The following is a 26,958-nucleotide window of genomic DNA, read 5'->3' as shown; positions in this document are numbered from 1 at the left end:
AAAATGTCCACCATGTTAAACAATGAGGTATCGGCTGAGGGCTGTCTAGACGGGATACGGGTATTTCCAGCGCAGAATAGCGCCGTCGTTGCTGACGCTGATGATGTATTTGGAGAGGGGGCAGATCTTTAGCCGGCTGATGCTGCCGCTGTGTCCGATGCCTACTTGGGTCACCTCGCCCTCGTTGTAATCCCAAACTTTTACCAGTTTGTCATCTCCACCTGGAAGAGAGAAAATAAGAAAGGTTACCTTCAGAAAAGATACCAGGATTTCTGCTCTGTCCTGACTTGAAGCTGGCAGGGCTTGCTGAGACCTGTAGTTCTTCAGTGGCTGAGGGGAGCAGCATTTTAATGCTCACTGGTCCTTCAATTATTCACCGATTCTACCTATGTATTATAATGGAGCTTTGGTTGGGCCTGGGGGGTTCCAGTGACCAGATTTAACCGCTTCACCACAAGGCCCCTCTGACACAGGGCGGATCGGCTCGGCGGACTCTGCTAGCTCAGCGGGGATCGCTCTGTTGATGCTTTTAAAAAAGCGCCCAACACCACATATTGAAGCAAGCGGAAACGAGCCCTAAGTGTGCGATGGAGTCAGAACAGACAATGTGGGGGGGGGGGCTGGGGGGACTATGCTGTGCCTGTTAGTCCTTCAGTCAATGTCAGTTCCAAGGATGGGAAAGCTGCTACCTTGCCCGTAGGCCGATTCTGCCGTGATCCATCATTGATTGGTGGTCAGAATGGGTCCTCAGCTCAGTACAGAGGATACTGCCATGGAAATGATGTTACCTGTCACAAAGTGACTTCCGCTGTCACTTATGTCCATTCCATTGATGGCGCCAGACATCGATCCCTCAAGACCTCTTATTGGCGATCCATCGAACACTTCCCAGTACCCGATCTGCAAAGAAATATTCCAATCAGACTCTCTTTAATTTACCAGCAAAGTGAGATTATATAAAGACAAAGCCTTTCTTTTTAGTTTTGTATAGATTGTGGAAGGATTAGGTGGTGTCAGCAGAGCAAATAGTGCCTCAAGGGCTGGACAAAGGTAAGCAAAGGGTCACATCCAGCCCTCGGGCCTCAGTTTAGAGACCACTGCCCTGTTTGCATCTTAAAGTTTAATATTTTTAATTTCAACTGGAATTGACTTTTAAGGCCCTTTGCACCCAGGAGGGACAGGTGCATCATCCAACCCCGCCGCAGGCAGCCTGTCATAGTCTAGGGCAGGCTGTGGCTGAACGCTGTACTGAATGGTAGCGGCATTTAGGGCCCTGTCTGTTCCAGAAAACAGATCTGTGTTTGGGAACCTTGTCCCTGCACCATCAGAGCCCCAAATGCCGGTCCCACCCGGTTCCCCCGTCCAGCCACACCATGCCATAGGCTTTGACAGGCTGCCTGCAGCAGGGCTGGGCACCACACCAGTCCCTCCTGGGCACCACACCAGTCCCTCCTGGGCACAACAAAGTGCTGGGAGGGACGCACTGCAGCTGAACAGCCCTGTGTGCAACGGGTCTAACTCTGTTCAGGGATAGGATGCAATTTTCTCTTCTAAATAACCACTCATATAAAATGTTATTTATCAGAATTCATGGTTCTTTGCCATCTCCCTTGAACTGTAGATAAAGGTGAGTCTAACCCCTGGTTATACCTTTCTGTCAGTGCCGCTGGTGATGATCTGGAACTCCTCGGGGTGGTAACAGACGCACCGGAACAATGTATTGGATAAGATCATCTGTTTCCGTACAAACCTCCTGCAAGGACAGAACAGATCCAAGTTACAGAAGAAGACTGGAAAGTGTAACAGGGGTGACAGTTCTCCCATATTGTGAGCGGACCCCCATGACCGGCAGCTCCCGCGCGCATGCATGGGGACTGACGTCATCGTGGCTCCAGCCAATCACAGTGCCTGAGTCTGTGAACACGGCAGGAAGACCGGGTGAAGATGGACCCGCTGGAATGCTTTTTTTTGAGGTAAGCTTCACATAATGTGCTAGTATGCGATGCGATGCATACTATCACATCATGCCTTTGCCTAGCAGGTACAGAAAAAAAAGTGCAGCGGTTTAGGACCGCTTTGACGTCCTCCTAGGGAAGTCCTAAATGCCGTGTACAGAGAACGAGTATCTGAGGCTGTTGGTTGGGATCTGCCAGCACTACCATACAAAGGTTTGGCTCACAAACACACAAATGGGGGGGGGGGGGGGGTTGGGGTAATCGGTGAAGAACTGACACGAGGTCCCATATGATGCAGGCTCCGTCTGAGCTGGCTGTGAGACATTCCCGGTTGTTGCTCTTCAGTTTGATGGAAGATACCGCCGACTTGTGTTCCTTCATGGATTCCACGAGCCGCTGGCTTTCCCGGCCGATCTCCCAAACTCTCACCTGCAGGATAAAGTCTCAGTTACTTGGGGATGGATTTAAAGCTGAACTCCAACCTTACCCAACTCTCAATTCCCTCCACAAAGAGAACATTTTGAAGCTGCAGGAGCCAACTTGGGCCTGCTTTTGTTTCCTCTCTGAATAACTTAAATCCTCACAAATTCCTTCCCTCTGACCTGTACTGTCATTGCCCACCTCTCATAGCTATTAGCTTTCTTTGCTATCAATCATTTTGCACATGGGCATTATATGAAAGAACACATCATAGCATCCCTTTAGATGTACATGCTTCCTGGGTGGTGAAGACTTTTTTTTTTTTTTTCAGTTGCATTTATTTAATATGTATAGCAGTACATACAGACAGAGATGCAAATGCATACCTCCCAACTTTTTGAAATGGGAATGAGGGAAACCTATTAGTAAAAGTATATAAGCATAGGACACACCCCCTGCCACTTCCCCTTAAAGAGGTTGTAAACCTCCGATTTTTTTTTTTAAACGAACACCTTAAAGAAAAACACATAATGAGCTAGTGTGCATCGCATACTAGCTCAATATGAAATACTTACCTAAGAACGAAGCCCCCGCAGTGCCGACCGCTTACCTGTCCATGGGTGACATGTTCTGTCGCCCTTCTTCCGGGTTTGTGGCATCTGGCCATCTGATTGGCTGGAGCCGCGATGACGTCACTTCCACACATGCGCGCGGGAGCCGACGGTAACGGCACGGGGCTCTGAAGGAACGGCACGAGCGGCCGTTCCTTCAGAGCGCATGCGCCAGTGACGTCACTGGCTGCATCTAAGGTAAATATCTCCTAAACGGTACATGTTTAGGAGATATTTACAGTACCTAAATATAGGCTTACCTATAGGTACAAGTTACAGAGGAGGGTTTACTTCCTCTTTAAAGGAGAATTATACAAAAAAAATGTTTAGTTAAATCCACAAGTGTTTTTTTTTTACTGGCTTTTGACATTTACAAATACAGCAATTTAGAAATTGGATGAAAGGTTTGGCACTGGGAAACACTTTTTGGAAAGCTAAAACATGCATTTTTATAGAAGACTATATAGTTCAGACCAAAATGAGGGACAAATGAGGAGGAACGAGGGACAGAGGGACTTTATTCCAAATCAGGGACAGTCCCTTGAAATCAGGGACAATTGGGAGCTATGCAAATGAGCTTAGTGAATCATCAGTAGACATCAAATTATACAGCAAATATGAGAACCTAAAGAGTCTTATAATTGGCAATTTTAGAAAGTGTCATGATTTGGGTGGTGCAGACTTTATCTGTACAATCTACTGACCAGTTACTCAATTAGTCAAGCAACCAATCAACAATTATCACAGATAAAGCCTTCAGCACCCAGTGGGTAGCATGAATGCACGTCTAAAGGGATGCCAGAGATGTGTGCCCTTTCATATAACATATAACGCTGGAGGCAGGGTCCTGTGATGTTTCCAGAAGCCTGCTGGCTATGCTCACCATACTCAATCCTGCTATGAGCAAAGACCAGAAAACAGACCCAGTGATGACCTCACTAGGCTTCAAAATCAGTATTTCTTACAAACAAAATGATTTGATTGAAAATGTTTAATTGCATATTGATTAGGGGGGTCGTGGCATATACAGATACAGCAGACTGTAGGCCTAGCCTGATGACCTGACTTTTCTTTGCTGCAGTAAAGCAAAACATTGGTCATTTCTCTGTGATTGGAAAGGGAAGGAGCAGCAGCCGACTGATGAGGTCACTAATCAGCTCTCTCCTCCTGCAGGCATGCTGCTACATTTCAGCACACTTTATTTCTGGAATGCTTTTATATCTCTTCATTTTCTGTCACTTCCTGTCTCTGTGACACCTTTAAAATCAATGGATGGGGGGGAGTGTCACCAGGACAGTAAGGAACGAACAGCAATAAAAATGATTCCATTCCATTTCCCAAGCTACTAAAAAAATGGGATTTTTGACTTACCATAAAATCCATTTCTCTGATGTTCAATGATGGACACAACTCTTTATCTTCATGACCGTAGGGTTATGCTGCCCCCTACAGGAGTAGGACACTAGGCAGAGAAAAGCTGGAGCATGCCTATGGGGCCTTCTTTATCTCTAATACTGCTTGTATTTAATACTCTTTATGATTTATTCATGTACAATGCTGCATGCATTTGTGTCTTTTATATCTGCCTGGAGGCCAGCTTTAGGGCCCAGTGTCAGAGGTCACTCACCTGCCCTTCCCCTCCTCCGCTCACAATCCTCCTGCAGTCGCTCGTCACTGCAATGGCGGTCACCCCCATGCTGTGTGCATTTTCTATCTGGTACATGAGTCGTCCGCTTTCAGGTGTGAATGCTCGGATCTTTCCGTCATTCCAGGCTGTGGAAAAAATATCATTTGTTAATTCTCTTCATTCAATGTAATGAAAAAGGGGCGTGTATGTTTGATTCATTTTCCACTCCCATCAGTCCCTGCACCACAGGAGCTTACTATCTAATCTCTCTAGCTTAGTCATAGAAGCATACATGCGAATTTTGGGGTGGTCAGACCCTACCGGCATGTGTTTGGGTGGTGGAAAGAAAACTCATGGCAGACAGCGTCCCCAGTAGTGACTTATAAACTCGGAATCTTAGTATTGCAAGACGGAAATGCTAACACTCTGCTCTATGGGTATTCCTCCAATCAGAGGACAGGTGGGATATCTCCAACCCCCACTGTGCTAACACTGTGCTCTATGGGTATTCCTCCAGTCAGAGGACAGGTGGGATATCTCCGACCCCTGCAGTGCTAAACACTGTGTTCTATGTTTATTCCTCCAATCAGAGAACAGGTGGGATGTCCCCCATGGTGCTAAACACTGTGCTCTATGGTTATTCCTCCAATCAGAGGACAGGTAAGACTCCCCCCAAAGATCTAAATGCTGTGCTCTATGGTTATTCATCCACTCAGAGGACAGGTAAGACGCCCCCCACAGTGCTAAACACTGTGCTCCATGGTTATTCCTCCAATCAGAAGACAGGTGGGATGTCCTCCGCAATTCTAAACACTGTGCTCCATGATTATTCCTTCAGTCAGAGGACAGGTGGGATATCTCCGACTCCCGCAGTGCTAAACACTGAGCTCTATGGTTATTCCTCCAATCAGAGAACAGGTGGGATGTCCCCCACAGTGCTAAACACAGTGCTCTATGGTTATTCCTCCAATCAGGAAACAGGTGGGATGTCCCCCACAGTGCTAAACACTCTGCTCTATGGTTATTCCTCCAATCAGAGGACAGGTGGGATGTCCTCTGCAAAGCTCAACACTGTGCTCTATGGGTATTCCTCCAGGAGGTGGAACATTTCCCGCATTACTAAAAACCGTGGTCTATAGGTAATTCCACCAATCACAGAGCAGGTGGGATATTAAGCATAATTAACCTAACATTGGTCTCACCTGATAGGATGCTCTTGCCGTCTCTTGTGAATTCGATGGCGTTACAGGTCATGTTGGGTATGGTGATCCGCAGCAGTTCCTTGTGGCTGGTTGTGTGCCAAACCCGGATGTCATTTTTGGCACACGTGGCAAACAGCTCTGATGTACCACTGGAGAAAATAAAACCCGGGAAGGTAATAGAAGTGCAACTGTGGTCATAATAAAATTACATAATGGGACCTGAGCTAGTTTAGATGTTAGGTTAATGATGGGGGAGGGGTTCAGAGTGTAATTATAAGCAAAATGAAAAGGACATTTATGATGCGATCTGTCACATTGCATTAACAAGGTGGTCTTTGTTTTTTGGAGTCCTAACCTAAGAAGAAGATAATGCACAGCTGCATGCCAATGACATCACTCAATTCAGAAAAACTTTATGCTGAAATTACCGCCTTCGCCTGTGGACCACCCACTCTAACATGCTTCACCCAAAGTGGGCTACAATTAAGAATGCTTTGGGTGAAATGCGTCAGTCTGCTCGATACACAGGGGGGGGGGGGGGTTTACAGTTTTCGGTTAACATCGCCCTGTCCCTGTCTCCTAATTGTGCTCCTGCGTTGTCACTCTGGACACTGACTCCCAATGGAGACCACAAGTGGCCATTTCCACACATATTACAAAGGCATGGTCCACTCTTGTCACCATCAGGAAACGTTTTGAGAAAAGCCATGTAGACAGGAAGTGGCTGAAGGAGATTTGCAGTGCTGAGATGAAAACATGGAGAAAACAAGATTTTCTATTCAACCATTTCCCAACCGCGCTATAGCCGACAGTGCAGTCCTCCAGTTCTGGGAGGGCATCCAAGGCCATCCTCCCAGAATCTCACCTGCATGCTCCCTGGGGCGCGCATCGGGCACACTCTGTGACCGCTGTGTCCTTTGCAGTAAAGGGTCAATCACAGCAGCCCTTTACCATGTAATCAGCCAGCAGGTCACATGTAAACAGACATGCCAGTTATCGGCAATCCTTTCTTCACATGCTGTGTCTGAGTGAGGAAAGGACAGCCCATAACTGGCAAGGCTGTCCATACATTGTTTACACTGATAATCAGGGCACTGATCACCAATACCCTGATTATCATTGCAGCCCCATCAGTGCCCATCAGTGCAGCCTCATTAGTGCTGATCAGTGCAGCCTCATAAGCAGTAACAGGACAAGGCCATCTAGAGTCCAGGGTAAACATGCCAAACTGCACCCCCTTCCCCCAATATGTATGAGCATCATGTGTCAGCAAAAATCCCCCCCCCATAAAAACACTGAGCATGCTTATCCCCCAAGCATACATCCCCCTCCAAGTACAAACCCAACCCCCCTGCTGAAATCCCCCCTCTCTGCCTGAATCTTTGCCCCTCATATCCCCCAAATCTCCCCACCTCAAATGCCCCCCCCCAAAACAAAAAACAATTCACCCCTCCTAGCACAAATCCTCTGCCCCTAAAATGTCCCCTCATGGTACATGTCTTTTCTCCCCTACTTCAAATCCCCCCCCCCAGCACAAATTTCCCCCAAATCCCCCCTCCTAGCATTAATATTAATTAATTTTTCCCCCATACCCACTCCCAAAACAAATCCCCCTAAATAACCACTCTTAGCACTCCCACCAAATTTCCCTTCCTAGAGCAATACTTACCCCCTGCCGCCTCCCCCAAATTCCCCCTTCAAACACAAATCTCCTCCCCCCCCATCTCCTTGTGGTATACCCCCACCTCACATGATACCCGAGTGCCCAGGGCAGCCGTCACCCTCCTGCCCACCCCTTATCCCGGCCCTGCTCATAAGTGCCCATCAGTGCAGCCTCATAAGTGTCCATCAGAGAAGCCTCATCAGTGTCCATCAGTGTAGCCTCATCAGTGTCCATCAATGCAGCCTATCAGTGTCCATCAGTGCAGCCTCATCAGTGGAGCCTATTAGTCTCCATCAGTGCAGCCTCATCAGTGTCCATCAGTGCAGTCTCATTATTGTACATCAGTGAAGAAGAAACATTTTATAACAGAAACTTTTTTTTTGTTCAAAATTTTTTAGTCATTTTTTTGTTTGTTTAGTGAAAAGTAAAACATCCAGTATTGATTAAATACCACCAAAAGAAAGCTCTATTTGTCTAAAAAAATTATAAAAATGTCATTTAAATTGTGACAGCGCTGAAAGCTGAAAATTGGCCTGGGCAGGAATGGGGTGAAAGTGGCCAGTACTGAAGTGGTTACAAAAATGGCAAATGTTTACAATACACAGGGCTTTAGCAATCTAAATAACATTCTGTTTTCATCTAGTTTAGGATAATCACTGAATACTTATTATATATTCATTTCATATTTTGACCAAGCATACATACAAGGGGAAGACGATGTCGTTGATGGCTTCGCTGTGACAGGTAGCTATAAGCTCTTCTTTAAATTCCGGATAGTTGAAACGGTAGATCTGTGCCTGGGAGGTGCCCACGAAGAACTGGTGGCCCTGCCCTCGGAGGGTGATGGAGGTGATGGCACCCTGCAGCTGGACACTCCTAGGGGATGGAGAAGCACAGTCATACAACATCATTAGCTGGGTTATTTTTTATGAACTGGACAGCACACGATTTTTATGGGTTCAGCTTATTTTCTAGAGTACTAAAAAACAGCAAAATGAGGGCGGGCGCCAGAACGCGCTAAGAACAGATTAGGTTAACAAGCGTATCAGTGAAAACAAAGCCGCAACTGCCAAATCTGCAGCACTTAACCAACAGCATGGGAAGAAGCCATCCAGGTCCAATGTTGGTAACGCATTTCAAGGGGAAACCCCTCTTTATCAGAACTTTTGTCTCTGATGAAGAAGGGATGCCCCTTGAAACGCGTACTCCAGACCTCAGTGTGCTCTATTATTATTATATATAATAATATATAATATTATTCTATACCAACTTCAGCTAAGCTCGTGAATGACAATAAACCTTATTTGTGGCTTATAAGCTACACATGACACCCAGCACGTGACACTCACTTAGCTGCCTTATAGTTCGGTTCTTTGCAGAGTGACAGTTTTCCATCTCCAGAGCCAATCAGAAACTCTCCCGTTTTCAGTAAATTCAGAGCAGTCACTCCCTAAAGAGAAATAAAAAAATCAGTATAATTTTATACAATGAAGCTAGAAAATGCCTTAAAATGAACATGAACTTAAAAAAATTAGAATTTTTTGCTTACAGGGAACATCAGTCGAAACTATGCAGAACGCTGAAGAAGTTTCCTTTTGCCTTGAATTCCTCCTGATAAATAGCAGAGCAATTCCTGTGCCTAGAAACTCCTGTTCTGTAGCCTCATAGCTGTATATGTGCAGTGTGAGATCATCTAAAGGGTCCCCCAATCCCCGGGCCTTGGACCATTGCCAGGCCTTGGACCATTGCCAGGCCTTGGACCATTGCCAGGCCTTGGACCATTGCCAGGCCGCGGACCATTTCCAGGCTGCGGGCCATTGCCAGGCTGCGGGCCATTGCCAGGCTGCGGACCATTGCCAGGCTGCGGACCATTGCCAGGCCACGGACCATTGCCAGGCCGCGGACCATTGCCAGGCCGCGGACCATTGCCAGGCCGCGGACCATTGCCAGGCCTTGGACCATTGCCAGGCTGCGGACCATTGCCAGGCTGCAGACCATTGCCAGGCCACGGACCATTGCCAGGCCGCGGACCATTGCCAGGCTGCGGACCATTGCCAGGCTGCAGACCATTGCCAGGCCGCGGACCATTGCCAGGCTGCGGACCATTGCCAGGCTGCGGACCATTGCCAGGCCACGGACCATTGCCAGGCCTTGGACCATTGCCAGGCTGCGGACCATTGCCAGGCCGCGGACCATTGCCAGGCCGCGGACCATTGCCTGGCTGCGGACCATTGCCAGGCCACGGACCATTGCCAGGCTGCGGACCATTGCCAGGCCGCGGACCATCGCCAGGCTGCCATTGATGACCGGGCCACACAGCAGGAGGTGAGAGGCAACCGCGGTCCGCACAGGGCTATCACAAACCACATGAACCGCTCACCTCCTGCTGTGCGGCCATGCCCGTGTGTCCTCTCGCGGCTCCTCCGCCTGCCCACCTGACTATTTCATCCAATCAGCAGGGCAGGGGGCGGGAGGAGCTGCATATCAGAATGGAGAGCTCCTCCCATTCCCTGCCCTGTTGATAGGATGACATCCTCAGTTGGGCAGGCGGAGGAGCTGGGAGAGGACACACAGACTGATCACAGCCTGGAGTCCTGTGCAGGGAAGCCAGAGGTTATCGATGTGTGATGTTAGAGAGGAAAGGGGTGAGGGGGGGGGAGGATGCAGGGGCATTGTGATGGAGGAAGCTGTGATTGCTAGGGGCACTTTAATAAAAAGGGGACTGCACTGTAAAGGGTCATTGGAATCATTACACTGCCCCCTTTACAATGCAGTCCTCTTTACATCACAACCCCCCTTTATATCACAGTTCCCCCTTTACATCACAGTGCCCCCTTTACAGAGCAGTCCCCATTACATTAATGTAAAAGAGCACTGTGATATAAAGGGGACTGCACTGTAAAGGGGTACTGTAATGTAAAGGGGGATGTGATGTGAGGACCCTGAAATAAAGGCGGGGGCTGTGCTGTAAAGGGGGGTTGTGGTGTGAAGGGGGCTTAGGACAGACTCCGCAAATATATCCCATCCCTCGACCCGTCCACCAAATCCCCCAAGTCCCTGGTTTCTAAAAGGTTGGGGACTGCTGATCTAAGGCACTGCTGCCTCAGACTGCTAGTCTCACCAGATTTGGAGTGAGATTTGGTGATACCCCTACAGGTGGTCCCCGGGTTACAAACAAGATAGGGACTGTAGGTTTGTTCTTAACCGCTTGCCGACTGCTCACAGTATATTTACTGCGGCAGTCAGCCCCTCACAGGCAGAGTGACGTAGGTCTACGTCGCTCGCCTGTGAGGCTCTGGGGAGCGAGCGCGCGCGCGCGGAGGCGCGCTCCCGCTCCCGCGCGGTCACGGACCCCCCCCGCGCGTGTGACCAGCGGACCCGATGTCCGCCGGTCACTCGGCGATCGGCGGGGGAGAGGGAGAATGTCAGGCAGCTTGTGTAAACAAGCCACCTGTCATTCTCCTCGCTGTAAAGACACTGATCACACGGATCTAGTATGTAGATCCGTTGATCAGTGTCCTTACAGCTCAAGCCACAGCCAATCACAGTAGAAAGCACGCCCCTAGGGACACACACAGCCCCTCCCTCCCAAATAAAGTTAACCCCTTCACTACCAGTGTATTTTTACAGTAACAGTGCATATATATAGCACTGATTACTGTAGAAATGTCACTGGTAACCCCAAAAGTGTCCAAAATGTCAGTCAAGGGTCCGATCTGTCCGCCCCAATGTCGCAGTACCGCAAAAAAAACGCAGATCGCCGCCATTACACGTTAAAAAAAAAAACACCAAAAATGACAGAAATCTTTCCCTTTGTTAGTAAACGCGATAACTTTTGCGCAAACCAATCAAAATACGCTTTTTGCGATTTTTTTTTACCAAACATAGGTAGCATAAAACAAATTGGCCGAAAATTTTAAAAGATTTTGATTTTTACATTTTTTTTGGGGGGAATTTCATATAAAAAAATGTGAAAAATATTGTTATTTTTGCAAAATGTACGCTCTTTTTTTGTTTATAGCACAAAAAGTAAAAATCGCACGGGTGATCAAATACCACCAAAAGAAAGCTCTGTTTGTGGGAAAAAAAGGACGCCAAATTTGTTTAGATACAGCGTCGCACGACCGTGCAATTGTCTGTTAAAGTCACACAGTGCCGAATCGCAAAATACCCCCTGGTCGTTTAGCAGGAAAATCCTCCGGGGCTTAAGTGGTTAAGTCGAATTTGTTTGTAAGTCAGAACAAGTAAATTTTTTTGTGTTGCCCCAGCCAAAATAATAATTTTTAGTTTTTTTGGACAGCATAGGGAAAGGTTAATACCCCTGTCCATGCCCCTGTTCAGAAGATTTCTCCTCACTTTCTGTCCCTATGACAACTGGATTTAGAAAATTTTGAGTTATTCATGGCTGTCTCATAGTCTGAATCTTCCCCTGTTGCTCCCAGGGTTTCAAAAATGTCCTGAACTTGAGGTCCAGCTAGATGCAGCAGCATGGCTCTCTTCTGAGCAGGTGCAGTCACTCCAGTGGCTATAACATAGAGCTGAAATCCCTTCTTCCACTTGTCCCAGCGCTGTGAGAGACTAGTGTGGTCTCCAGACACATCAAACGGTCCGATAGCCGGTAAATCCAGAAAGCTAGCCATCCTCGTCGCCAAAATGTAGTGTATTAACACAGACCAGGCTGTACAGGTTGCTTCTTTATTCACTGAACACAACGCATAAACTGAAACTTCAGACACACCCAGCTCCCAGACATATACATAGTATTGTAACATTTTGCAGACAGCAACTTAACCCGTTGCTTACCATACTACACAAGGATTAGAGATAAAGCTTCAGTGGAGACACCTTTTTCCCATGAGAACTCTTCCAGGAGTGAATTTCCCTTCCTAGGGGTAGATTTCTCCTCACTTCCTGTTGTCTCCCTCCGTTTGTAAGTAGGAGTTGTTTGTAAGCCGGATGTTTGTAACCTGGGGACCGCCTGTACTGTGTTGCTCAGCAGTGCCAAGACAAGGTTCTTTAGCACCCAAGGCAAAAGGGTCAAAGTGAGGCTCTTCTCCCCTAGGAACCCTGAACTACTTCAGAATCGTAGATTGAAGGTTCTACCCATATTGCCCCCCTCATTAGCTGGAGCAGCCAAGGGGGGCACCTTTTCTGCCTATCCCTGGCCCTGCTGCTCACTGTTCTCCTTGCTGGAGAGGAAGCTGTACCTGAGGACCTGCAGTGCAAGGACCCCCCTGCTGCTGCTTCATTCAATCTGTGGCTCTGTGCTTCCCACACATGTGCTGCTTACTGTTCTCTTTGGCATAGAGGAATTTGCACTGCATGCATCTCCTTGCTTCTGCTTCATTCATTCAGTGGATCTGTGCTTTATGAATCTCTTCTTCTGCTTCCTAAATATATACCCACCAGTCATCAGACCCTCCATAGTACCTCTGGGCAGGTCTCTTGTCACATGATCCTGCTCTGGACATGCCTTCCAGCAGTCAGAACCAGGAATAGGGCCGCCTGCATTTTACAGGCCCAATCTCAGAAAATGAGGGCACCGGCATCAATAGAAATTTTGCAAGTAGATTGGTGTGGTGAACAAATGAACGGCAGGATGGACATTAGAGGCATTTAATAAGTAAATTAGGCACCCCTTCCCTCGCCCCCCCCCCCCCCCCAAACAATTTTTTTTGCAAAATGTGCAAGAGTACGTTTTCATTGCTCAAGAATATTTATATCAGCCATTGTGACTAAAAAAGTGATCCCAAAGAAAATGATACACCTGTAGCAGCCGGTCACCGCAAGTTATGTGCTGCATTTTTAGATAGTTGTTCCTAGTTGTTGTGTGTAGGTGACCGGTCCTCCTCAGTGAACATTGCTGTTCTTTGACTACATAAGTATTATAGAGGAAACGTGACAGGTTCTCTTACCAGGCTGAATCTGCCTTTCTGGGGCCCACAGCTATTCAGCAGTTTGGTCCTTGTGTTCATCTTCAGGATATCTCCTGTAGAGGTGCCGCAGTAGAAGCAGCTGTCATCTTCTGCCACCTGAGAGGAGGACAATGGTCAAATCACTATGGAACAACAATTACACCAGGTGACAACCATCCAGGACCTAGAGAGATGCATACATGCCCTCTGCAGCGCTTGTTAATAAAGTTAATTTGAAGTCATATACTAAATTATGCATTCACATTATTCCCATTTTTTCATATTTTCTGCATGTTCCTGTTACAGCACATGTGCAAGGTGTCTGAATATGACCGTACATTCCAACAGGCAACAGAACAGACCCAGTTCACACAACAATCAGCACTCAGTAATAAACCTGGTCAGACACGCCCCCAACCTTTCTCTATAATACAAGTCTGTGTAGGGACACTTGTGCTGAGGGGTGTGGCTGTTACTCAGCTCTGCTACAACAGAGCACTGGAGCAGGAGAGCAGAAAGTAGCATTTTCAAAACATATTTTAGGACATTTCCTAGCACAAATTAGTCATAAATCATAACCTTCAGGGGTACAAAATGAGTCATAAATCATAACATCCCGGGGGCCACATGCGGCCCTTTGGCAGTTAGTGTGCGGTCCTTTGGCCACATGCAGTAAACAGGGCTAAGAGGTTACTTGCATACATTGATAATAATATAGAAGCTATCAGAGTCAAGTTACTGATCTCTGTAGCCTCCTGGTGCAGGCTCCATGTTGCCCTTTGGCCCTTTGGGGCCCCTGAAGTCAGTGAAGGAAAAAAGCTTGTAGACCGACTTCTAGTTATTTTTTTCTGGTCTATCCATCCATTTTCTATGGTTTTCTGTTCACCCAGATCTAATATACTGGAACTTTCTAAGAGAAATATCAATTGTGGCAGAAGTAAATTTCAAGGGTGGGAGCATTATATTCACTGTACAGTCCTTTGGTCGTGTCAGGAGCCACAGTTGAGACCCCCTATAAGGAGATAGCAAGGTGTGAGACATCAGTTGTGTTTTAAGTCAATGACCCAGAAAAGATGGCGAATATAATCAGTTATTGACTGTGTCTACCTATTGTGACCTCCAGACCTACCTACTCCTGCAAAGCAAGGGGAGAATTTAGAGGTGGCATTAGGCCAGGGGTCTCCAAACTTTCCAAACAAGGGGCCAATTTACTGTCCTTCAGCATTAGGAGGGCTGGACTGTGGTCATCGGGAGTAGAAAATGTCCCAGCATCAGTTGGAGTAAACATTGCCCCATCGTTGGTGTCATTGAACCCCATTGTTGCTGTCATTGGTAGGAATATTGCCCCATCATTGGTGTCATTGAGAGGAATTGTGCTCCGTCGCTGATTTAATTGGGAGGAATTGTGCCCCATTGCTGGTTTCATTGGGAGGAATTGTGCCCCATTGCTGGTTTCATTGGGAGGAATTGTGCCCCATTGCTGGTTTAATTTGACCGCACTGTTGCTGTCATTGGTAGGAATATTGCCCCATCATTGCTGTCATTGGTAGGAATAGTGCCCCATTATTGGTGTCATTGGGAGGAATTGTGCCCCATCACTGGTTTCATTGGGAGGAATTGTGCCCCATCACTGGTTTCATTGGGAGGAATTGTGCCCCATCACTGGTATCATTGGTAAGAATTGTGCCCCATCACTGGTTTCATTGGGAGGAATTGTGCCCCTTTGTTGGTGTCATTGGAGAAGTTATGCCTCATCACTGGTATCATTGGGAGTAATTGTCCCCCATCGTTGGTGTCTGGGGGAGGAATTGTGCCCCATCGCTGGTTTCATTGGGAGGAATTGTGCCCCATTGTTGGAGTCATTGGAGGAATTGCGCCCCATCACTAGTATCATTGGTGGGAAGTGTTCCCCATTATTGATGTCATTGGGTCCCATTGTTGGTGTCATTGGGAGGAACTGTGCGCCATTGTGTGGTGTCATTGTGAGGAATTGTGCCCCTTCGTTGGTGTCTGTGAATGAAATAGTGCCCCAAGGGCCACAGTTTTGAGACCACTGCATTAGACAATGATGTGCTATGGTTCTGTAGCTATTTGTTTCTCCTATATAAGGTGTGGAACCACAGATGTAATGCAGGAGCTGTACCACTGCCTATAAAGCAATAGTAAAGTGACAGTGTTGCCTCTGAAAGCAGAAAGAGTTGGAGCGTCCTGATATCAGTAAAAGCTGAAAGCAGTGAAAGGCCTGTCTAGATGTATCAGTATACAAAGAGAGCAGAAGGTGGGTAACGCAGCTGCTCGTGCTGTTTTGTCTGTGTCTATATAGAGAAGGGCAGTTTGCTTGTCAGGGCCTGGACCTAAACCTGGGACCTCTGCTGTGTCTGGCAATAACTCTTCTCACTGTGCCACCTGAGATGCTGCCTGATTCCTTATGTATTGCTTGTATTCCTTGCCTTACGTATTGTTTCTCATGAACCTTGAACCCTTTGCTCCTCCCATGAACATCCTGATTTAGGCCATGTCTCTGCACTTCCTGTTTGCCAGACTATTTTGCTCTCTCCAGCCAATATCTTGCTCTTGTCACTCGTGCTGCCGTCTGTACCTACCATACCACTCGTTACCTACCTCTGGCTTGTTCCTCAACTACGTTTCTGCTTAATCCCAACCTGCAACCACTCGTTACCAACTTTTGGCTTGTTTATGGACTATGATTCTGCTTGATCCTTGCCTGCCATATCTGCTACTGGGCCCCTGATTGCTCACCTCCTGTTGGGGCGATCCTGAGGACCGCAACTTGATACTAACATGCAGCAAACCCCATCCCCAGCATCAGGAGCTCTGATGAACACTGGTTAGAACTTAGACCCCGCACCTCGCGTGAGCCCAAGGTGACCCCCTTGTATACTCATCCTGCTGGTCGATGGGAGTCTCTGTACTATTATAGCTACTGGTCTCCGAGCCTGACCATGACAGAGGGCTTCTTTTCTTGTAAGGGAGAAGGGGCTGAGGAAGCACCTTGATCAGACAAGGCGTGTAACAAAGACAAAAAGACAGGATTTAGTATATGACTCACAGCCAGGCAGGTGACCACCCTCTTCAGCTGACCCAACTGACACTCAGTTGGACGCATCTTTCTGTTCGGCAGGTCCACCTCCCAGACACGCAGCGTGCCGCTGTGGAGAGACACAACATTGGGGTCAGTAAGAATAATATAGACAACATTACAAGCTTTTGCACTACCAGTAGTATGTCTTACTGTACAACATATGACAAATAAGTAGTAGATACTGGACAGTTAACAAGCTCTTATGTCTCTCACAAACTCTTGCAGTGAAATCTCTGCCTGTCCAACCTACCCAAAATTGTATTTTAGAGTTGAAGGTAAAGTTCAGGAGGCTGAGTCGCTCCCTTGCCTTATAAATATCAGAGACTCTGGCAACAAAATCCTCCTGCTATTATTCTCAGGTCTGGTTGTGCTCACCTTGGAAGTGTTCCCATCCCCCAGTTGCAATTTTTAAACTTTAAAATAAGTTAGAAATCCAGCAGAACTGGCAAATACAACCAATGGTGTAGTCGCTGCAGAAGGTGAGCAGACCTGGGAGCTAAAAAAACAGAGATTGTACCACCGGAGTCAATAATGGAAGTGTTAGGTGGGTAAAATTTCTAGGATCATCAAAAGCAAACAAACACTACAGCATATGGGCACAGGTTTATGGACACCAGACCATCACACCTACAGTATATATGAGCGTGTTGGACATCCCTTCCCAAAACCATGGGCATTAATATGGAGTTGGACCCCACAGTCACCACTTTTCTTGGAAGGTGTCAGGAAAAATGTTTGCACGCACAGCCTAAGAACCACTGCCCGTGGCTGTGTAACACAAGTAGGTGCGCACGCATGCAAAAGCAGGTACGCATGCACCAGTGCGCATTAGCGCCAGGCGGGCTATTTAAACGGCACTAGTCCTCTGTGTCAGTGCCGTTAGGTCTATTACAATCCTGAGAGTTTATGCATCTGTTCCTGTGTTGATCCTCTTTTCCTGACCTTATCTGTACCTGAATGACACCCGTACTGACCCCTGGCTTACCTCTGGACTATTCTTCTTCCTGCTCCTTTGGATGATCTGCCTTGCTGTTACCGACCCCGGCCTGGTTCCTGACTACTCCGCTGCTGGCTGTCTGTACCTTGATATGCCCGAACGATGCTGACCTGGACTGTCTGACCTTGCCTTGGCTCTTATACCTGCACCTGCATTAGCTGACCCATACTTGCCACCAGCTTTGGTTCTTCTGCATGTGTGCATCCAGCCAGTCATATCTGCGCACCCTAACGTACATCAGCACCTGCTGGCAGAAGACTTTACAGGCACTCGTGTGCTCTGTCATTCTCTATTACCTTACCAGGGCTCCTGAGCCAGAGCTGTAAGAGAGGCCTACCTCTGCGTTTCAGACTCCAGCACCGGGTACGTTACAGAAGGCTTTTCACAAGACTTTGAAGATCGTCTTTGGGATTTTATGCCCTTTTGTGACATTGGGTGCTGATGTTGGATGAGAAAACATGGCTAATAGTCAGTATTCCAATTAACCCGAACGTGTTGAGTAGGGTTAAGTTCAGGGATCTGTGCAGGCCATTTTAGTTTCTCCACACCCACTGGTCACACTATGTCTTTATGGAGCTGGCTTTGTACACAAGGGGGGCACAGTCATGCTGGAACAAAGTAGGGTCTTCACCAAACTTTTGCCATGGGTTTGGAAAAGCACAAATGTCTACAATGTCTTTGTATGCTGTAATATTAACAGTACCTTTCACTGGGAACATCTGAACTCCATCATTTGGAGGGTTCTACAAACTTTTAGCCATACAATAGGTGTAATGGTCAAGTATCCAAAAACGTTTGTCCATTATCAGGGCCTGGCCCTTCAAAAGATTTATTCTGTTCAATCCCAAGTAAGAGTGCTCCGTGTGAGGACAAAGCATTAACATGACAGAAGATTGTGAAACAAGGTAGTCAGCTTACTTTCCACTAGTTATGAAGACATCATCGCTGCTGTTAGAGAAGGCCACAGCCACGGCATGTCCGGCACTGAGCGATGACGCTGGGCTCCCGCAGATAGCCTCTCTGGTTAACACATTCCATAGGATGACGCTGAAAGAACAAATCTGACAACTGACATGGAGAAAATAAGAAACCTGCTGCCCCTAAATTGGATGTATTATCGGTAAAATGCAAATCCTCTAAGAAGGCTCCTATATGATAATGGAGGACGTGAAAGATCAGAGATGGAGCCATGGCAACCATTAAAATTAACAGTCTTGAACCTTTGCTATCTGGGTGTTACGCAGCACTGCAGTTCTGGTCTCTGCAGTGCACACCTGTCCTAACCAGGAAAGCTTAATTAGACTTCTGGACATTCAGTTTAGACTCTTCCTACTTCCCATGCCATGGATTATTCCTGCAAATTCTTTGGACTGTATTTTTTCTCAGCCTGTCTGAGCTCCTCTTTCTTTCTTGAACCTGGATTCTGTTTAGGTTCAGATTGTCTATGCCTGTAGGGACACGCCCACGAAGCCGCAAGGCTTCACTGCCGGGTTCCCTGACCGGTAATAGTGGCGGCAATGAAAACATCGGCTGCTGTGCCGACATCGCTGGACTCCAGGACAGGTAAGTGTCCTAAGATTAAAAGTCAGCAGCTACAGTATGTGTACAGTATGTGTACAGTATGTGTAGCTGCTGACTTTTAATTTTTGGAGGGGGAGGCAGAACTCTGCTTTAAGTCGCGCATATATGAATGGGTATCATTGGAAAACATGGGGAACGGCATGTCATGCAGTTCTGATGTCCAAAGTTGCATGACAAGTTGCATAAGTGTGAAAGGGGCCTTATAAAGAATCTACCATTAAGGATTTTATTTTGTGTAGGACGGAAGGTGTATTATATGTCCTCCAATGCCTGTGCTTGATGCAATACGTAGGGAGAATAAAACGTCCAATGTGGAAGAGGATACATGAACATATTCAGAACATATTCAAAGGTTTTAGCAACGATAGTGTCTGAAGATATTTTGCGCAATACCATTCAAAAGACCCCTCAGTATTAAAATTCTGGGCGAATGAAAACTATAAGCCCCACTGGAGATGTAGTACTAAGAATAATGAATTAAGCAGAAGCGAATCAAAATTAATGTTTGAATTAAATTCTTTTCACCCACAAGGAATAAACATTGACTTTGATCTTAATTGTTTCATCTCTAACTTTTGACTTTCTTGGCCCGATTTAGATGCTTCTTCCCAATGTTTTTAGGTCGGGCGATTATTCTAAAATGTTAAAAAAAAAAATTTGACACTAGGTGTCGCCCATGTATTGTGATGGTTAATCTTTTTTCTATGTAGTTGTTAGGTTAGATGTCCCTAGCTTTATCTTTTGTCAAACACAAGGCCCTGTGATCTGCTGCTCCGGGTGAGATGAGTGAATCCGATGGAGCCTCCACATTAGTGCCAGCCCCTGGCTCTCCTCCATTGAACAATGTCAAGAAAAGAAGAAATGGCCGCACATCACTGGAGTTCCAAATGCCTTTATTGTGATTTCCAAAGTGGCACGACAAAACACCAACTAGTCCAAGTAGACGCGTTTCACACAGTACAACTGTTCCTAATCATTACTAATTATGGTTAAGCACAGTTGTACTGTATGAAACGCGTCTACCTGGACTGGTTGGTGTTTTGTCGTGCCACTTTGTAATCACAATAAAGGCATTTGGAACTCCAGTGATGTGCGGCCGTTTCTTTTATTCCTCCTACAGATCCTGTGCTTCTCTAGTCTCTGCCTCCCCTGGTATCAGCATTCAGTAGACTCCAGCCCTCCTCTAGTCCTCCTCCAGACCCCACACTTTTGCTCCTCAGCTTCTTTCCAGCAGCACATGGTAAGGTGGGTTGCACTGTGATGTAATGGGGTAGGGGACTCTTGATTTCTGATTTAGGGGAATGGGGGTGCTCTGCTGGACATCTAGTCTTACAGATACAACCAGCCCTTTGATGTGAACCATAATGCTGAGCGGCGAGTTTGACACCCCTGTTCTAGGACATTCATCCTTTCTTTTTCCTCCTCTCTAAAGTGTGAAAGGGCCCTTAGGTAAACTGTTCAATAACAACCTAATATATGAACATAAGGAGCCTGGACTTGTAACAGATGACACCGAAACGTATACCATTTTGATATCGGCGGGTATCCGTGGAATTTTATAGCTGTACCAGTTTCGGTACATTTACATCAGTATTTGGGACTTCCAGGGATGGAGTTCTTTTGGGTCTCAGTGATATCTATTATCCTGATTTGTGGCTTTTCCACATAAAATCCGAGGAACATTATAAGATCATAACTTTATGGCATTGCCTTCTTTCTTAACGACCCTCTATACAGTACAGCGTGTCATATATTGGGTGGGCAGGCAGAAATACCAGACCTTGTTTTTAAGAAGATACATTCAATATCCACATGTCTCGCTCTGTGATTGACTTGTAGTGATACCGTCCATACCCCCTGATGAAGGAGAGCTCTTTCTCCGAAACGCGTTGGATAGAGAAAGTCACAATTTCATCACTACACCCTCCACAGTCGGTGCATTTTCAGGTCATTGCTATTGTGCTGCATCTACACTCTTATGTATCTTATGCATTTTTGGTATCTTCACTTGCATGTGTAACTATTTTATAATCTTTTTTATATTTTTCTATGGATTAATAAACATTAGTTTTATTTACATATTTTTTTCATTTGTCATGATCCAATATACCAGGGATCCTCAAAGTACGGCCCTCCAGCTGTTGCGGAACTACAAATCCCATGAGGCATTGTAAAACTCTGACATGCCCAGACATGACAAGGCATGATAGGAATTGTACTTCCTGAACAACTGGAGGGCCGTAGTTTGAAGACCCCTGCAATATACAATGCCTTAAAAGTCCCAACACCAAGGGGAGTTTTCTTTCTTCTATAATATATGAGCCTACAGCATGGCTTCCCCTCTTATGGTGTCTAAAAGAAGAAGTGGGGCATTCTTTGCCCAGGAATGGCATCCTTAGGTAACGACGTTGGCAGGTTATGCCGTTCTCTATCTCTGTCACATGACTGGCCTGACGTACCTGCCATCATCCTGCCCTCCCAGTGACACCAAGTATTGGTCATTTGGTGAGAACGCCAGGGCCTCCACTTTGACTTTGTGCAGGGTCAGTGTGCCGCAAGACTCTCTCTTAGCGTAATCCCACAGGAGAATGTCCGCCTAGAGGGAGAGAAAAAAATAATTCCATACAGGAGAAGTTTTTAAAGGCCTTGAATACACTTGGTCTGTAACCCCGTTGTATGAGGCTGTTGCCTTGAGGCTCCATTCACATACTGGCGTGTCGGATCGCCTTGCAACAGTACTCAAAACGGGGCGCGATTTTGCCACGATTTTCACTCAATGAATCACTGTAGAAATCACGCAAACAGAATCATGGGAGCCTGTTGTTCAAAAGAAGTTCTTGTACTTTTTTTGAATAAGGAGATAGCTGGCGCTCTGGTCCAGTGTGATATGGTCAATGTAAGGGTATGAACAAATAGTCAGTAATGCATAGAAGCTCCGCCCTTTTTTTTTTTGTACTTTTTTTTGGGCGACAGACGTCCTGTGATTCTGATTGCACGATTTTACCGTGAATCGTCTGGAGATAATCGCAGCAAAATAGCGCCGCGTTTGGGGTGCCATTGCAAGTCACGGGAATAGCACGGTCCTCCCGCAAATTGCAATGATTCGGGATCGTGGGCAGAATCGCAGCAATTCTGTTCACGATTCGATACACCAGTATGTGAATGGAGCCCTAGGTGGAAGGTACATGCCCTCTGCTGGTGGCCTACCCAAAGTGCATGAGAAGCTGACAGCTGCTGCGGCTGGATGGTGCACTGAGTGGTCGCATATTTAGAGCAGCATGCACCCAGGGGGGAATGCTCAGAATGCAGACTTCTTGTGTTCCAAGCATTCATCCCTGCATATATACTGTACCCATCAGTGCACCGTCCAGCCCTGTCCAGCCACAGCAGCTGTCAGCGTCTCATAGACTGTGACAGGCCGCCGGCAGCAGGGCTGATAAGGTGGTAGCACCTGCCAAACATTATACGGCCCGGGCCCCATCAGTTCAACAGGCAGCTATATGTCGCAGGCACCCGCCCCCCCCCCCCCCCCCCCAGCAGCACAGCCAGCTTCCCCTCCTCTCCCTCCTGAGACTGTCAGCCGCAGGAGGAGCCACAGCAGGATCAGTTTCAGCGATTGGCCCCCCTTCGCCACTCCGATCACCCCCTCTCCTTTCCAGGATCCCCTTCCTCTGCAGTTTTGATTCCCTTGTGTCTCCTCCCCCTGTTTTCTATGCCCAGCTTGTGAATGAACAGGAAGCCTCTGTATAGTGTGCTTCCTGTTCATTCATTCTATAGCAACTGAGGCTGCTGAAAAAGGATTTGAGATTTGTGTCCTCAATCATTTTCTCTGTCTTGAGACATTAGGGGTCTGTTTAGACCCCTTAGAGTTCACCAAATTCCGCCCCTCGGGCTATAAAAAAATGTAAAAAAAAAAAAAAATTTTAAAAATGATTCAAAGAAAACATAAAGTAGAACTATAGGCAATTCTTTTCCCCATTTTGGAGTCAGGGAGGATTATAACCCCTGTCAGTTAATTTTTTGCCATCTGTGTCACATTGTGGAGATTCCCCTTCACTTCCTGTCCCATAGCCAAAACAGGAAGTGAGAGGAAAACCCTGCAAATTAAGGGAATTTCTTGGGGACCTCCAAGTCACCAGAACTAGTGTCCCCATTGGAAGATTTGCCCTCTATTACTTTTCTGGGCACAACCCAAAATTTGGGATTTTCTTTTACTTTCAATGATAATGGTAAACAGGACCAATAGAGAGAGGGGAATCCCTCTCCACTCTGTCCAAAGCAAAAATAAAATCTTTGCCTTCAGTTGTACTTTAAGGGCTCATTCACACAGTTGCTCTGGCCATGTGAATGAGCAGTTTGTTCATGCGGCTGGAGCCGTATTCGGGGTCCTATACCTGCACCCACACAACCACCCAGGCTTGGAGGGGGAGGGGAACCTCGTCTGGTGAGCTGTACGAGGCCCCATGATTTCTAACAGCAGCATTGGCCGGTGTTCTGTCAGAATACCATACCCTATCAGATTTCCATACCTCCGTTATTTCCGGTTGCGGATCAGCTGTGGGTACGTCATGAATCAGCTGTAGCCGCGACACAAGTCCTACTGCGCATGCGCAGAATAGGTAGGGCATTTTGATAACATGGTAAGGGTCAGGCAAAAGTCCTAGTGTGCATGCGCCGGCGCATGCGCACCAACGGGTCGGGCAGCGGGATCTCTGATAACAGGGTAGGGTATAGGATTGTCCCATTGTCGGCTCGGCGCAGTGTATGCCATGGAGATCGGATGGATGTTTGTTATAAGAGATGCCGCTACCCGATCCGTTGATGCGCAGTAGGACGTGTGACGCGGCTACAGCTGGTGCATGACGAGCCTGCACCGGAAATGACGTAGGTAGGGAAATCTGATGGGGTAGGGTTTTCTGATAGAACAGCGGCCGTGTACCTTCCAGCCTCACCCAAACACCGGAGGCTCATACACTGGGGTTGGACGCTAGGTGTGAATGTACAGGTAAATATGAGAGGGATTGAGAGGGATTATGGGGAACTGACCTTGAACCCCATGTAGGTGACTTGCCCCGATGCCAGATATCGTCCGCTATTGGAGACAGCCACACAGGAGACATTGTTGGTGTGGCCATGAAGAAAATGCTGCTTGTGTTTGCTGAGGTTCTCAATGACCACGGTGCATCCTAAGGGGTAGATGAGGTGCTCCCTATCCGGGTGAGAGATCAGCCCAGAGGGCACGTGGCCTGGAATGGAAAGGTTGGTTAAGCTTGTGACGTGGAGGCAACCATCCATCAATAACCGACCTCGCTGTCACTGCTGGAGGTTCTTCCTTCATTGTTTCTTTATTTAAACCACTTCAATACCGGGCACTTTCACCCCCTTCCGGCCTCCCCCCCCAATACCGGGCACTTTCACCCCCTTCCTGCCCCCCCAATACCGGGCACTTTTACCCCCTTCCTGCCCCCCCCCAATACTGGGCACCTTTACCCCCTTCATGCCCCTCCCAATACCAGGCACTTTCACCCCCTTCCTGCCCCCCAATACCGGGCACTTTAACCCCCTTCCTGCCCCCCAATACCGGGCACTTTCACCCCCTTCCTGCCCCCCCCAATACTGGACACTCTTACCCCCTTCCTGCCCCCCCCCCCAATACCGGGCATATTTACCACCTTCCTGCCCCCCAATACCAGGCACTTTCACCCCCTTCCTGACCCCCCCAATACCGGACACTTTTACCCCCTTCCTGCCCCCCCCAATACCGGGCACTTTTACCACCTTCCTGCCCCCCCCCAATACCAGGCACTTTCACCCCCTTCCTGCCCCCCCCAATACCGGGCACTTTCATCCCCTTCCTGCCCCCCCCCAATACGGGCACGTTTACCACCTTCCTGCCCCCCCCATACCAGGCACTTTTACCCCCTTCCTGCTCTTTCCAATGCCGGGCACTTTCCCCCCTTCCTGCCCCCCCAATACCGGGCACTTTTACCCCCTTTCTGCCCCCCCAATACCGGGCACTCTTACCCCCTTCCTGCCCCCCCATACTGGGCACTTTCACCCCCTTCCTGCCCACCCCCCCCCAATACCGGGCACTTTTACCCCCTTCCTGCCCCCCCATACTGGGCACTTTCACCCCCTTCCTGCCCCCCCAATACCGGGCACTTTTACCCCCTTCCTGCCCCCCCCCAATATCGGGCACTTTCACCCCCATAATGAGGCCTGTTCTGAGTGGAACCTGTCCTGTTAAACCGCTGTATGGTCTTGGCCACCGTGCTGCAGCTCAGTTTCAGGATCTTGGCAATCTTCTTATAGCCTAGGCCATCTTTATGTAGAGTAACAATTCTTTTTTTCAGATCCTCAGAGAGTTCTTTGCCATGAGGAGCCATGTTGAATTTCCAGTGACCAGTATGAGAGAGTGAGAGCGATAACACCAAATTTATCACACCTGTCCCCATTCACACCTGAGACCTTGTAACACTAACGAGTCACATGACACCAGGAAGGGAAAATGGCTATTTGGGCCCAATTTGGACATTGTCACTTAGGGGTGTACTGACTTTTGTTGCCAGCGGTTTAGACATTAATGGCTGTGTGTTGAGTTATTTTGAGGGGACAGTTAATTTACACTGTTATACAAGCTGTACACTCACTACTTTACATTGTAGCAAAGTCTCATTTCTTCAGTGTTGTCACATGAAAAGATAGAATAAAATATTTACACATATGTGAGGGGTGTACTTACTTTTGTGAAATACTGTATATATATATATACACACACACGTGTGGTTGAGTTTTGGGGTGCACACCCTAATGCAATAGTCTGCACACATCTATGAAGGGGTTACTGATACCTTTCCCGGTATTAATGGATCTCTTAGAATATATTTGAGTAGTATGGAGTATTTTTTCCCCCAAAATATTGCGTTTGAAAAACCGCTGCACAAATACCGCGTGACATTAAAAATTGCAACGACCGCCATTTTATTCTCTAGGGCCTTTGCTTAAAAATATATATATAATGTTTTGGGGGTTCTAAGTAATTTTCTATATTAAAAAAAAAAACATTTTACATGTCAGTAGGGAAGTAAATGGTTAATATATAACAAATGAGAAAAAATAAAGATAATATCAGGAAGATCAGAAGAGAGGCGGAGTCATCCTAGCGGGGCCCCTACTGGGTTCAGGGCCCCTTCACCTCTCCCCCCCCTCTCCCAGCCCCCTTCTCACCATTAAACCCGATGACTGAGTCCAGCTCCAGCTGCATGTCCCCCTCCTGTCCCCCGGACTCCATGTCTTCTGTTGCTCTGTGCGATGATTCTGTCTGCAGCTTCCTCCCGTCTCCTAGTAACCGGCTCCTCCGTCTGTTTACCCGTTGCTGTGGGAACCGAGATTTGCGCAGGCGCGCTGACACCGTCCAATTAGGAAGCGCCTTCCCTTCTCAGTTCGCACATGCGCAGTGGAGGCGGTCTCGGCTTGCTGAGTAGCACGCATGCGTCATGGAGGCAGGAGGCTTCTGAGGTGTTTTGTTGATTGGGGATATGGGCAGTCCCCCCATAAGGGAAAAATAATTTGGGGGTGCACAGTGAGGTATAATGGTATAGAATGTGGGGGGGGGGGGCACAGTGAGGTATAATAGGGGTGCACAGTGAGGTGTAATAGTGGTATAGAATGTGGGGGTGCACAGTGAGGTATAATAGGGGTGCACATGGGGGTGTAATGGGAGTACACAGTGGGGTGTATTGGCGGTATAGAATGTGGGGGTGCGTAGTGAGGTGTAATAGGGGTGCACAGTTGGGTGTAATGGTGGTTTAGGGTGTGGGGGTGCACAGTGAGGTGTAATGGTGGTATAGAATGTGGGGGTGCACATGGGGGTGTAATGGGAGT

At 47.5% G+C, this 26,958-nt stretch overlaps 1 protein-coding gene across 1 annotated transcript; it reads right to left on the bottom strand.

Annotated features, from left to right (window-relative positions):
• Positions 1-26,432, bottom strand: CFAP52 (cilia and flagella associated protein 52). Its single transcript, XM_082272632.1, has 14 exons — positions 26,302-26,432; positions 24,121-24,320; positions 21,534-21,670; positions 18,412-18,540; positions 16,464-16,563; positions 13,394-13,510; positions 8,828-8,928; positions 8,184-8,354; positions 5,816-5,964; positions 4,614-4,759; positions 2,233-2,384; positions 1,651-1,753; positions 789-900; positions 1-221 (listed from the first exon to the last, which is right to left on the bottom strand). Exons 1-14 carry the CDS (start codon positions 26,363-26,365, stop codon positions 46-48), a joined length of 1,857 nt encoding a protein of 618 aa, XP_082128758.1. The 5' UTR covers positions 26,366-26,432; the 3' UTR covers positions 1-45.
• Between the last annotated feature and the right edge of the window lie 526 nt (positions 26,433-26,958).

This window comes from Pelophylax lessonae (genome assembly GCF_965119305.1).
Source record: "Pelophylax lessonae genome assembly, chromosome: 11".
Taxonomy (NCBI): Eukaryota; Metazoa; Chordata; class Amphibia; order Anura; family Ranidae; genus Pelophylax; species Pelophylax lessonae.
This window is presented reverse-complemented; position numbering and strand designations above follow the sequence as displayed.

Bases quoted from the DNA above. Each gene is read 5' to 3' on its own strand.
- CFAP52 (XM_082272632.1), bottom strand. From the start codon at position 26,365: ATGGAGTCCGGGGGACAGGAGGGGGACATGCAGCTGGAGCTGGACTCA. The intron at 18,541-21,533 runs GTACGTCAGGCC...TTGTTCTTTCAG, and splicing joins GGAGGGCAGGATGATGGCAG to CGTCATCCTATGGAATGTGT. The intron at 5,965-8,183 runs GTATGTATGCTT...TATTTTCTCCAG, and splicing joins AACGACATCGTCTTCCCCTT to TGGTACATCAGAGCTGTTTG.